Source organism: Polypterus senegalus, chromosome 4, assembly GCF_016835505.1.
Source record: "Polypterus senegalus isolate Bchr_013 chromosome 4, ASM1683550v1, whole genome shotgun sequence".
NCBI classification, from domain to species: domain Eukaryota; kingdom Metazoa; phylum Chordata; class Cladistia; order Polypteriformes; family Polypteridae; genus Polypterus; species Polypterus senegalus.
The window spans coordinates 112,874,373-112,888,184 of record NC_053157.1 but is presented as its reverse complement, the minus strand read 5'-3'; the positions used below and the strand labels follow the sequence as shown (position 1 = coordinate 112,888,184).

Below are 13,812 nucleotides of genomic sequence, written 5' to 3'. Positions count from 1 at the left end.
GTAAAGAGAAGCTGTGTTCAGACTTATTATTTTTTTATGTGTCTCATCCCACTTTTGTGTTTTTTCATTTTTGAAGAAAATGCAGCGTGTCTATTTATTACTATACACTTTGTTCTTTTAAGTTCTGATGTAATGTTTCCTTCATATTACTTTTCTTAACTCTATTTCATCCCAGTGAAGGACCACAAATGTCTCAGTATAATGAAAGTATTGCCAATCGATTGTTTTTCATTTGACTTATGAAGTTTTTTGCAGGCGATTTTAGGTGTATGATTAATTAAGTAGTACTTGATTAATCCCTGGTGAAGTGCCCAATTAAGAGGGAATTTGGTAAACCCACAAAAAGTAGCTCGTATGTGACAAACGTTCCTCGTAAAGATGCTTGTTAACCTCTGAGAGTCACTGATTTTAGAAAACTCACCCTAGTTTGATTTTAACAGGGCACTTATAAAGTGGAAGTCAAATGAAGAAGAGGAGACAGCAGACAGGGCAAGACTGAGGAAGATATAGAGGAAAAAGAAAGACTGAGAGTCAACCAAAATAATGTATATAGTTTAAAAAGAGTCACAGATGTTGGACTAGGACAGTTATGTACATATTTTTGCAAGCAGAGGCAAGATTAAGGGGGAAATCATGGCATAAAGTAAAGGTAGGTCACTGGAGGTCAGCAGTAAGGTAAGCCTGTATTTGTAATAGTTTTATTTATTTTTTTTAATTTAGTTAAATGCACATTGTAAGTTCCCCTCCCACAACACATTGTGATTTTTTTTTTTCCCTCCACATGTTGAAATCCCAACTGTGTACTACATTTTAAGGGGAATACCCATTAAATAAGTTTGCCTATATATTTTTATACTGTTAACACCTATAACAGTCAATGGATGTATGAATAGTTAGCCATTAGTAACAAACAATGCTATTACTATTATACTGTAGATACGCAGGTCTATAATAATATTGATAGTAATGTTGGCAAGGCTGGCTACTACAATGAGTGCACAATGTTAACTAAAATGTAATTTACTACATTTAGAAAAAAGAAAGGAACAATGAAATTGAAATGAAAATCAGAGTGATAATGCTAGATATAATTACATGTAAATTCTATTTTGTCAAACATGAAAACAGCAGTATTGTTTTCAGCATATGACGCAGAGAACTAAGTCTTAAAATTTCTGTGCAGGTTATCATAACGTTATTGTTAATGTCTGTGTACCTGACAGATTAAAGTATCTATTCAGAGAAAGAAAACTTTATAATAATAATAGATATCTAATATGAATAAATAGTGGCCAAACATATATAAATCCTGGAATGGAAAAGCAAGGCAACGACATTTAAAAGACCTGCGAGACAAAAAAGACTTGCTACGAAGCGTCTCACGGGGACCATAAACATGAGACTTGTTGCCAAGAGATTGTCCCAGGGCAGCCTTATTCCAAAATGGATTAAATTCATTTTTTTCCTCAGAATTCTACACACAACACCCCATAATGACAATGTGAAAAAAGTTTACTTGAGATTTTTGCAAATTTATTAAAAATATAAAAATTGAGAAAGCACATGTACATAAGTATTCACAGCCTTTGCCATGAACCTCAAAATTGAGCTCAGGTGCATCCTTTTTCCCCTGATCATCCTTGAGATGTTTCTGCAGCTTAATTGGAGTCCACCTGTGGTAAATTCAGTTGATTGGACATGATTTGGAAAGGCACACACCTGTCTATATAAGGTCCCAGAGTTGACCGTTCATGTCCGAGCACAAGCCAAGCATGAAGTCAAAGGAATTGTCTGTAGACCTCTGAGACAGGATTGTCTTGAGGCACAAATCTGGGGAAGGTTACAGAAAAATTTCTGCTGCTTTGATGGTCCCAATGAGCACAGTGGCTTCCATCATCCATAAGTGGAAGAAGTTCAAAACCACCAGGACTCTTCCTAGATCTGGCCGGCCATCTAAACTGAGCGATCGGGGAAGAAGGGTCTTAGTCAGGGAGTGGACCAAGAACCCGATGGTCACTGTGTCAGAGGTCCTCTGTGGAGTGAGGAGAACCTTCTTGAAGGACAACCATCTCTGCAGCAATCCACCAATCAGGCCTGTATGGTAGAGTGGCCAGACGGAAGCCACTCCTTAGTAAAAGGCACATGGCAGCCCGCCTGGAGTTTGCCAAAAGGCACCTGAAGAACTCTCAGAACATGAGAAACAAAATTCTCTGGTCTGATGAGCCAAAGATTGAACTCTTTGGAGTGAATGCCAGGCGTCACGTTTGGAGGAAACCAGGCACCGCTCATCACCAGGCCAATACCATCCCTACAGTGAAGCATGGTGGTGGCAGCATCATGCTGTGGGGATGTTTTTCAGTAGCAGGAACTGGGAGACTAGTCAGGATAAAGGGAAAGATGACTGCAGCAATGTACAGAGACATCCTGGATTAAAACCTGCTCCAGAGCGCTCTTGACCTCAGACTGGGGTGACGGTTCATACTTTAGCAGGACAACGACCCTAAGCACACAGCCAAGATATCAAAGGAGTGGCTTCAGGACAACTCTGTGAATGACCTTGCGTGGCCCAGCCAGAGCCCAGACTTGAATCCAATTGAACATCTCTGGAGAGATCTTAAAATGGCTGTGCACCGACGCATCCCATCCAACCTGATGGAGCTTGAGAGGTGCTGCAAAGAGGAATGGGTGAAACTGGCCAAGGATAGGTGTGCCAAGCTTGTGGCATCATATTCAAAAAGTCTTGAGGCTGTAATTGCTGCCAAAGGTGCATCAACAAAGTATTGAGCAAAGGCTGTGAATACTTATGTACACATGCTTTCTCAATTTTGATTTTTTAAATAAATTTGCAAAAACTTCAAGTAAACTTTTTTCATGTTGTCATTATGGGGTGTTGTGTGTAGAATTCTGAGGAAAATAATGAATTTAATCCATTTTAGAATAAGGCTGTAACATAACAAATTGTGGAAAAAGTGATGCGCTGTGAATACTTTCCGGATGCATTGTAGGTGATATGTCAGAAGTATGTAAATATTGTAAGGCTTTGAAGTTTAAGTCAGAGAATGGTTACTTTCAAAAAAAATGATTAACTGCTGATGATGTGGATCGTTTTGTCTGTGCTGTAATTCCAAACAGAGAAACCTATCCTAAATTATGGTACAAAGTCATTAAACACATGTCTCACTGACATTTAAAAGATTCAACATTATTGGGACTCGAAAGATTCCAAATATTGTTTTTTACAGAAGTTCTGAAATAAAAGTGAAACTAACGAAATAGCAACCATTCAAAGAAAAAAAAAATCTTTCAAGTGTGTATCCATTAAACCAAACACGGGGGTTGGCGAGCAAAGCGAGCAGGGGCAAAACCCCCTAGTACAATAACTAAAATAGTGTCATTCCTCAGAAGGGGGGCACACCTTTGTTTTCCACGAAAGTATATCCACATCTAATTTATGTATGGCTGTAGGTACTTTATTTATTCACCCTGCAAGATATGTTTTCATTTACTTGTTAGCTTTCCAGCTTCTTCCGATGTATTTCATCTGTTATCATCGGTTTCAATGTTGCCAAAAACATTGTCAGTAGTACATTCTTGCACAGTAGCTGCTTGATGCTGTTATAAGGTGCTCTGTTTCATCAAAGCTCTTCTGAACCGCTTTGCTGAATAAGCAGTGTACTCCTTCAGTTTCCGGGTTTGCCTTAAGCATCTATGTCTTAACTTATGGGTGAGACAAGCAATTAATTAAAACCTGCATGGTGCAAGCAGCATCATGATTCTGCAGTATTTAATTTTTCAATTGTGTATTGTTTCTTTCCAATAAAGTGCAAACATAATACGATCAGTTGAAGAAAGGTGAAGAAATAAAATTAGATTCAGGATGAAGGTATTATGAGAAAGAGAACACATGTTGGGTTGAACAAATGAGACACACATACTCCTTTTTCTCTAAATGTCTAGCCCTTTCTTTCTTTATATGCATTTTGTTAAAATACACAGAATGTTGGGGATTGGTCTCATCCTTTACTGGAGATAGACGTCTGAAGCAGAACTTATTAGCAGCGGTGTTAATTTTTCTCTTATTTTTATCATCCCGAGGCATCCTGTATTTTACCCAACTTGAGGAGGTTCTATTACAGTATATGCAAGCATATGTAAACATGAGCGGTAAGGCAGGGGCTCAGAAAGAAATGGAAAAGAAATCCAAAGCTACAACCAAGCCTAGACAGGCATCAAGTTCAACCTCAAGGTATTGCCTTACAGAGACTGACCCAGGACAGACGGGCGTAACCACAGATCTCCTGGGAACCTGAGCCACTTCGTTTCCAGTTGAGAGCGAATGTGCAAGTGATGCAGGTCATGGTAGCTCGTCAATTCCAGAAGATCCATTGAAACTGAAAATGGCCTTGCCTTTCACATTTTGATCTATTCCTCACAAGCCGGGTGTTAAGGCTGTAACAGGGCTTGTCACTTCACCTGCGGAGCAAGAAGGCCGAAACAATCTGGCTGAATTGAAGGTAATGATTGCTGCAATGGCCATGGCCACCACTCAAGACATAATGGAGCTCAAGAAGGATAGAAAGAAAGAAATAAATGGTATGCTCAAGACAAACGAGAAGCTGTGGCAGGATAATAAAGACCTGGAGAAACATGTATATAATTGCTTTGAGGCAGCCTTTAAAGGTATGCTGGAGGAACACATTCAGGAAAATGCATCAAAGTTTGAGGAAGAGCTGAGAACACTTGGCAATCATTTTGAAGTTGTTAAGAGAACATTCACGACTCGAATTGAAACAGCCAAACATCTGGCATCTACTGCGGATGGGAAAGCAATGGCTGCAAATTCCGAATTTAAAAAACTCAGAGACAGACTTGCTGCACTGGAAGATGGATGCAGAAGGAATAATATTAGAATCGCAGGTCTACCAGAGAATTGTGAAAGTCCAAACCCAGTGAAATTCATAGCTGAGCTATTTTATAAAATAATTGAAGAGGACAATAAATCTGACTGAAATAGCAGTAGCTTACTGCATACAGGGTATCAAATACCTCTAAACCTAGAGATCTTATCGTGCACTTCAAGAAATTACAATGTAAATTACATGTAATGTCACTTCTCAGACAGAAACAAGAGATTATATTTGAAAATAACCACATTCGTGTGTTCCTGGATTTCTCACCCTCAACAGCTGCTAAGCATGCAGCTTTTTGCAAAGAAGATCTTGCCGGTTGCTTGATCCGCTTGCAGTGATACTGGTACTGTAACTATACATCCTTTTCCTTTCTTGGACACTTTATGCTTTAATTACAATTATATGTGTATTATATGCATATATGAATGCACATGTTGAAGAAATTTTTTCTTTTTTTTTTTTACTCTTCTAAAGGAGGCTGTTTTACATAATACCTTTGGTTTATTGTTATTATCATATTAGGGTTTACTATGGTTATCCAGGGCCACTTTTTAACACCATTCCCTGTGCTTACTATTTTACTATCTCAAGATTACTGAAGAGTAGATTTGTTTATGCCTATAGTAATTGCACTGTATTGGCAATAGATATCTCAATTTTATTCCTCGCACACCGCTGCTGGGGGGCTTTGTTTGGTTTGGATGTGCTCTGTCTCTAGGTATGTCAGAGGACTGGGGCTTTGGGAAGTGGCGTCCAGCCTCATGTGGGGAGGCAAAACTGGGGCTAGGGGAAGAAAGAAAGAGAGCAAGCTATCTCTAGTCTATCTTTTTAATCCTTGTAATTATAAATGCCAACGTTTTGCCTATTGGAAGTTAAGGTCAAAGCTGTCTTATTTTCATTTAAGACTAAAACATGACAATGAAAGCTCAGAAGCAATGTCTCAAAGACTAGACAGTTAACTGAATCACGAATTAAAGAGAACAAAATTATGCTCTCACCTAACAGGTCTAAACACTAAGTAGTATTTTTACAGGAGACCCACTTATTAAACAAGGATCAGTTTCGACTGCACAAAGACTGAACTGGCCAAATATTCCATTCCATCTTTCAAAGAAAACTAGAAGTGTGGGAATACTTACACATAGAACAGACTCATTTGTAGTATCAGATGTAGTATCTGGTCCTGAAGGGAGATCTGTTATTGTCATTGTCAAATTATTTAACTTTAAAGTGATTTTAATAAATATTTATTCACCCAATGCCGATAGGGTATTCATGCAAAATGTATTTGCATCCATTCCCAATGTGAACAATCATTAAATTATAATGGCTGAGGACTTTAATTGTGTTTTAAATCCAGACCTAGATAGGTCTCCTGTGACAGGGGCGATGACATCCAACACCGCAAACACAATTACATAGTTTGTAACTGACCACAACTTATCAGACCCCTGGGGATTTCTAATGCCAAACTCAAGAGCATATTCCTTCTACTCATCATTGCTACTCAAGAATTGATTATTTCTTTGTATTTAAAAACTTCTTGCCTATGATTAAATCTTGTAAGTATGACGATATTGTTATTTCTGACCATGCCCCCTTGATTTTGGAGCTAAAATCACTATGCCCCACATACTCGTCTCCCAGATAGCGTCTTAAGCCACTTTTATTAGCAGACGAGAACTGTACAGAATTTATGTCCAAGCAAATCAATTTTTTTTAGAGATAAATACACCCTCAGAGGTTTCTGCAGGAACACTCTGGGAAATCCTGTAGGCTTTCTTAAGAGGACAGATGATCTCATATCTTTCCCACAAAAATAAACTGGAAACCAAGAAGGTATCACAGCTATTCAACAAAATTACTAGAACAGATCAAGAACATGCCAGGTGTTCAAGTGAGACACTTCATAGGAAAAGGCAGGCTCTGCATTCAGTGCTCAACCTCTTAACAACTAAAAAAACTGAACAACTCATTCTTAAATCAAGACACATTATTATTATGAACATGGAGAGAAAGCTAATAAGATCTTAGCTCAACAAATCCATAAGCAAGAAGTTCGCAATGCAATCACCAGCACAAATGGAGACAAAATCATTGACCATAGAAATATAATGCACACATTTAGAGACTACTATAAATCCTTATACTCTACTGAGATTAAAGAAGACAAGACACAATCTAAGGCATTTCTGGACACATTACAGATACCACAAATCGATTCTCTTATGGCAGAGGAATTAGATAACCCTCTGGCACTATCAGAATTACTAGATGCTATAAACTCCCTGCAGAGCGAGAAAGCAGCAGGCCCTGATGGCTACCCTGCCGGATTTTATAAGAAATTCTCAACTCAGCCTGCTTCCCTTCTATTAGCAACATTTACAGAAGTTAAAGAAAATAAAAATATACCTCAAACTTTTCGCCAAGCAGTAATTACTGTCTTTCCTATGCGAAATAAGGACTTATTAAAATGTACATCATACAGACCACTCTCTTATGAAAAACAATGTTAAGATACTCTCCAAAGTCCTAGGTAGAAGGATGGAGAAAGTGCTCCCTTCTGTAATATCACAAGACCAAACTGGATTTATTAAAGGAAGAAACTTAGCTTCCAATCTTCAACACCTGTTTAATGTAATACATTCACCAACAAAGTCAAACACCCTGGAGATATTATCATTGGATGAACAAAAAGCATTTGACATGGTTGAATGGAACTACCTTTTCTCTACATTGGAGAAATTTGGGTTTGGCCCAAACATTTGTGCATGGATCAAATTACTGTATACCAATCCAGAATCTTCAGTTTGTATTAACAACATCAATTCAGATTACTTTAAACTACAGCGTGGTACCAGGCAAGGATGCCCCTTGTCATCACTGCTTTTTGCAATTGCTATTGAGGCACTGCAATCACAATTGAGCTTCTCTTTTTATTTCAAAACATTCCACTATACATCAATAGATTATTTTTTAAGAAATTAGACACCACCATAACCTCATTTATTTGGAATTCAAAACGGCCACATATCCAAAGGGAAACCCTACAAAGACCTAAGGTGGCATGGCACTACCTAACCTTCAGTTTTATTACTGGGCAGGAAACATACAAACTATAAAAACCTAGACATAGACAGAAATAGACGAACATACACAGGCTTGATCCACAATAGAAATAAAATCCTGCAGTACTTCTTTATATTCCTTGCTTTGTACCCCTATAAATACAAGTTATCCCCAATATACTAACAACCCAATTGTACTTCACTCAATCAGAATATGGAACTAATGTAGGAAGTATTTTAAGATAGAGAAGCTTTTATTTGTGGCACCTCTGCACGAGAACCACCTTTTCCCACCCTCTGAAGCATATACAGTTTTTAATACCTGAAAAATGTCTGGGATTAAATCACTTGGAGATCTGGACATTGACAACGTTTTTGCATCCTACAAACAATTACACTCCAAATTTAACTTACCAGCAACACATTTCTTTCACTACTTTCAAATTTAAAACTTTGTTAAACAGAACCTGTCCAATTTTCCTCACCTCTCACCTACCTCTATGCCGGAAAAAATATTGCTCAGTCTTGAGGACTCAGACAGTATTTCTGTAATATATAAAACTATTTTACAGTCCCTCCCTTTCAAAGATCCAAGAGAAAAGTGGGAAAAGGATCTCTTACTCAATATTTCAGAAGAGGAGTGGAAAGTAGCAATGCAAGGAATTCACTCGAGCTCTATATGCGCAAAGCATAGAATTATTCAATTTAAAATAATATTTCGAGCACATCTCTCTTGTTTAAAATTGTCCAAAATGTTTCCAGGGCAAGATCCAACATGTGAATGCTGCAGTCCGGCCTCACTGGGTCACATGTTTTGGGCCTGCACCAAATTAACGTCATTTTGCACCAAAATCTTTAAATGCCTTTCAGACAGCTTGAATGTCACAATCCCTCCTAATCCACTAACAGCTGTGTTTGGTGTACTTCCAGACTGGCTTAAAGCAGAGAAGGACAAACAAACTGTAATTGCCTTTACTACACTATTGGCACGCAGAATTATCTTGCTCAGTTGGAAGAATCCTAATTTGCCTATTCTAAGTCAGTGGGTAACTGATGTTGTATACTATTTGAAACTGTAAAAAGTCAAATTCACACTTACATGATCTGTACAAAGCCTTTTCAAAACCTGGCAGGATCTAATCAATAACATTTTAGAATAAGCTTTTAAATTGAGGAAGCAGGTTTTCTCCCCTCTTTTACTCTTTATCTCTATTCATTTATTATTTTATCTATTCATTTGCCTTTACTAGCATAAAGTTTTACATTGCTGGCCTAGATCTCTTTCTCAGGGGTATTTTTTCTTCCTTTTTTCTTTTTCTTTTCTTTTTGTAAAACTCGAGTTGTGTGTTGAGTGTTATTTGATTTTAAAAAATTCAATAAAATTAAAAAATAAATAAAAAAAATACACTGAATGTTGATAGGAGCAAATGTAAGTTTTGTTCTTATTATTATTATAGATAATCTTCAATCAATCTTCTCTTTTTATCTTGAAAAATAAATATGGATTATCTCCTATATAAAACAACAAACCATCCGTGGTTGGGTGTAACATAGCAAAACGTCCGGTATCCATCTATAGCCGTATTGAACATAGCAGTGTTTATATGTGACAGTGTCACTCATGTAAGTAAATACTTTGAGTGAATCCACTCGGGAATTTATAAAACATAAAGTTAATTCTTTATACAAGGAGCTATCGGAACAAAAGAAAGATGTTAAAAAATAAAGGGCAGAATAAGGAAAAGAAGGAATATGAGTTTGAATGTCAAGTGAAAGGCAACAAGAAGCACAAGGAAAGGGGTGTAAGGACTGACATGTCCAATGAACAGAGGTTCGTAAATGCATTATGTGATTAAAGCAGATGGACTGCTGCTTTCATTGCCAGTACTTATCACCTTATCTATAATGTTCCCACTGAAGAATCTATTGCTATTAACCAACCAACCATCCATCCATCCATTTTCCAACCCACTATATCTTAACACAGGGTCATGGGGGGTCTGCTGAAGCTAATCCCAGTCAACACAGGGCACAAGGCAGGAACAAATCCCCGGGCAGGGCACACGTGCACACACTAGGGACAATTTAGAATTGCTGTTGCTATTAACTATTGTTAAATCTGTTGATCTGTTAAAGAATCTGTTGCTATTGTTATATCACATTTGTGTACCTTGCAATTCAAGGTATTTTGCTGTGGAATGACAGCACAATGAGGTATTTACACAGTGTTGTCAGGAGGGAAATGTTATTCTACAGCTCATTCAAACAAACAATTTCATCTGGCAGTTAAAAAATGGACTCTGTGTATATACAAAAAATGTACACTTTCAATAACATGGACACAATCATGTTGTGTGAAATGTTTCTGCCTTTAATAGAAACAGTATTATAGTCTACAATCCTGGTATCAGGATGAGGTATAAATTCTCTTTTTCTGTTTTTTTACTTCAGTTCTCTTCATACTTCAGCATTGTAATATTGCACCCATTTTACCAAAAGGGCTTTTTTAATATTGATATAAATGTGGAATTTTAGCTTCCTCAGGATTTTACCCGCCCTCCAAGGTAGGAAGGAGACAGCGGGGTCTTAAGAGAAATAGTTAACTTGACAAATTTTAGACTGGGCTTTCAGTGAAGGATTTTGTATTAAATAAAGTTTTATATCTTTCATCTAAAGTTCAAGGTCATTTTCCAGCATGTGATGTCTAATTGTTACTGGAACAAAAGCAGCTAGAAACCTGAACTTTCATAGGCTTGAAATATTTTGTGTAGAAAGCTTGTTCTCCAGATATACTAGGATGAAGGTCATTTATCCAGTAATGGACAGTAAGCCTGTAGTGTGATGGTTGCTTGCAAGCAATTTGCATTAAAGAATTTTTTTTTTTAATTTTCAAGTTGAACTTGTCTGGCCACAGTCATGGTATGCATTAATTTGCCACATAAAAGTGTGCTATCAAGTGAAGAATTTTTTATAAATTAAAATAAAATATCAGTCCGTTCTTAGTTTAAAATGGGTTTCAAAGGGCAGAAATTCAAACATGGAAATAAAATCCTTAAAACATGCCAATTATGCCTATTTTTAAGCCAAAAAGTTAATCAAGTATTTATCTATGTTTTGAGATTACAGACATATTTTAAAACTTGTAATTGAATCTTATGAAAATATGTTGCCTTTTTTATTTCTTCCTAAAATTACAAGTTTTAATAAAGGGAGATTGGCTGTGTGCTTCACCTAAGTGCTTGTCTCCCTCCATGGCAACCTTTCAGCACCAGGGACATGGTTTCCTCAAACATATTTTTCACCTCAAAATGTCATTCCAAACGCTGTTGTAGATACTTTTCAATATTATAGCCAGATGTGAATTGCTGTCTATATTCTGTAGACAATCCATGAAAAATCGTCACTCTTCCAGTCACTCAAAGTCCTTTACTTCATGTGATGAAGGCAAAGCTGAAAACTATTGGTGCTCCTTCTATTTTAATAATGAGCTATGAAAAGCATCAGCAGCCAGGGGCAATTGTGGATATATAGATAATACTGCAGGATGAGTCATGGGATAGGATAGCACTAGCATCGTTGTTTGGTAACTTGGTAATGATCATTAAAAATAGTTAAAAGTTGAGTTAAAATTGGTACAGGCCCAGTTCAGACATAGCTCTACATATTATGGGCTTGAGTAAATTTCTGTTGAGAGAGGACACACATGATTTCAATCCCATAGCAGCAGCCTGAAACTGTGAAGCTAATGACTATTGGCAGTGCACCTGTAGAAAATGTAAAACTACATCCCCAAAGCTGATGTGAGCAGACAAGCAAACAGGAAACCTAATCTTGCCTCAAATAAATAGCATCAAGATTCTGTGGTAAATTTTATTACTTACATTTTACTTTTGTTGTCATAGTCATTCCCGAGAAATGTGCACGGCAAGATTTCTTAAATATTCTTGCCTCTTCTTGTTTTTTGTTTTATTTTATGAAAAATGCTACACTTTGGAACACAATTTACTGTAATATTATCATAAATGTGAAGACATAACTTCAACTTCTAAACATTGAACTCCTCCTTTTAGCTCCTCTTGAGATAACTAAGTGACAAAGGACCAGCCCAATAAGCCAAGTCAAAGAGAAGACAGTATTAAAGCACAGTTCTGAATCTTATAAAAGCACTAACTGTGTTTTCCATCATTGCCCTTCTTTTATTTACAAAGTTACTGTAAATTATACTCTGCATTCATCTGAACAAGTGACATATATTTCTGTTTTGGGATTCATCTGAGTTATCTTTTTTTTTTTTTTTTTTGAGAAAAGATTTCATATGTATGTGTATGTGTGTAAATATATGTATAAATACATATATATATATGTATATGTATATGTATATGTATGTATATGTATATGTATGTATGTATGTATATTTGTATGTATATGTATATATATATATATATATGTATATATATATATATATATATATATATATGTGTATGTATATATATATATATATGTGTATGTATATATGTATGTATATATGTGTATGTATATATATGTATATATGTATGTATATATGTATGTATATATATTATATATATATATGTGTGTGTGTATATGTGTGTGTAAGAAATTGCACAAGTATAATTATGAACAGGTGAATATAATGCACTGCTAATCCATTGTGAGTGTACATTCATATATATATATTTATTTTTTTTCCTTATGCTCTAATTTTCTTTTTGTTCCAGTGATGAACAGCATCGAGACAAAGATTATCTGCTGGAGAGGAGAGATTTAGCCATTGATTTCATTTTTTGTTTAGTTTTAGTTGAAGTTTTAAAACAGGTAAGACAATACTGCCGCAACCATGTGTGTGCCCCCTATATCAGACTTAGAATCACTAATGTGTAAAGAAACAGTTACTTAGTTTTCCATTAAGTATATTCAGTAATTCCCAGGTCATTTTTGTGATGGTTCAGTGTTTTAAGTAAAACTTACACATTTCTAACAGATATTTCTCATTAACACAATTTATTGTGAATTTACATGTATTGCATGTTATTACAGTTATTTTTCCTTTTGAGCCTGGCCAAGTTTTGTTGTGTTGGACAGTAAAGTGTGTGATTTGGCTAAATTGATTAATTTCCAGTATCAAGAGCTTTTTTAGGTTCACTTGTAACTTTTAAATATGTTTAATTTTGCTTGTGATATTCATAGTGATGAAGCTGTTCCAAGTGATAATATAGGCGATTGACCTACGATCAACTGAGAGGATACCTTATTACCTATGGGTTTATAGGGTCATTATTGTCACATGCACAAAGTTATAGTTTAATTCTCATAGGCATATGCTACCATATGGCTGCAAAGAACCCTGATAATGAAGCTGCAGTAAAGAGTTCAAAGTGTATAGTCTTTGTCATGTTACTTGAAAAATTACTAAAGTGGTACTCAAAGCTACATGACAAGGTTCATTGTGAAAAAGATGCTAATGCTTAACCTTGCATGTGCCATTTAAGTGGACCAAGATGCACCAAGTTCTTGATAATGTTTTAATTTTTGCTTTCACAGTCAAGTAAGATTATTATCAAACACATACTCATTACTGTATTATAGAATATCTTTTCTTTGAGCACTGAATAATGTATCCAAGAAGTTGACTGTATTTATATTGGGATGTTAGATTGTAATTGCATTAATTTACCTTTCTAATTGTTAACTGTATGTTGTTTCTTTTGTCCTCCCCTATGCAGATTCCTGTTCATCCAGTCCCAGATAATTTGGTACATGAAGTTCTGAACTTGGCTTTTAAGCACTTTAAACACAAGGAAGGGTAAGATGCAATT

At 36.1% G+C, this 13,812-nt stretch overlaps 1 protein-coding gene across 1 annotated transcript in view; it reads left to right on the top strand.

Moving 5' to 3' along the window:
• The window catches only part of fryl (furry homolog, like), a 355,547-nt gene that overhangs the window by 84,467 nt on the left and 257,268 nt on the right, over positions 1 to 13,812 (top strand). The window contains 2 exon segments of the mRNA XM_039751183.1: positions 12,715 to 12,811; positions 13,720 to 13,799. Of these exon segments, the coding sequence (XP_039607117.1) occupies positions 12,715 to 12,811; positions 13,720 to 13,799 (177 nt within the window).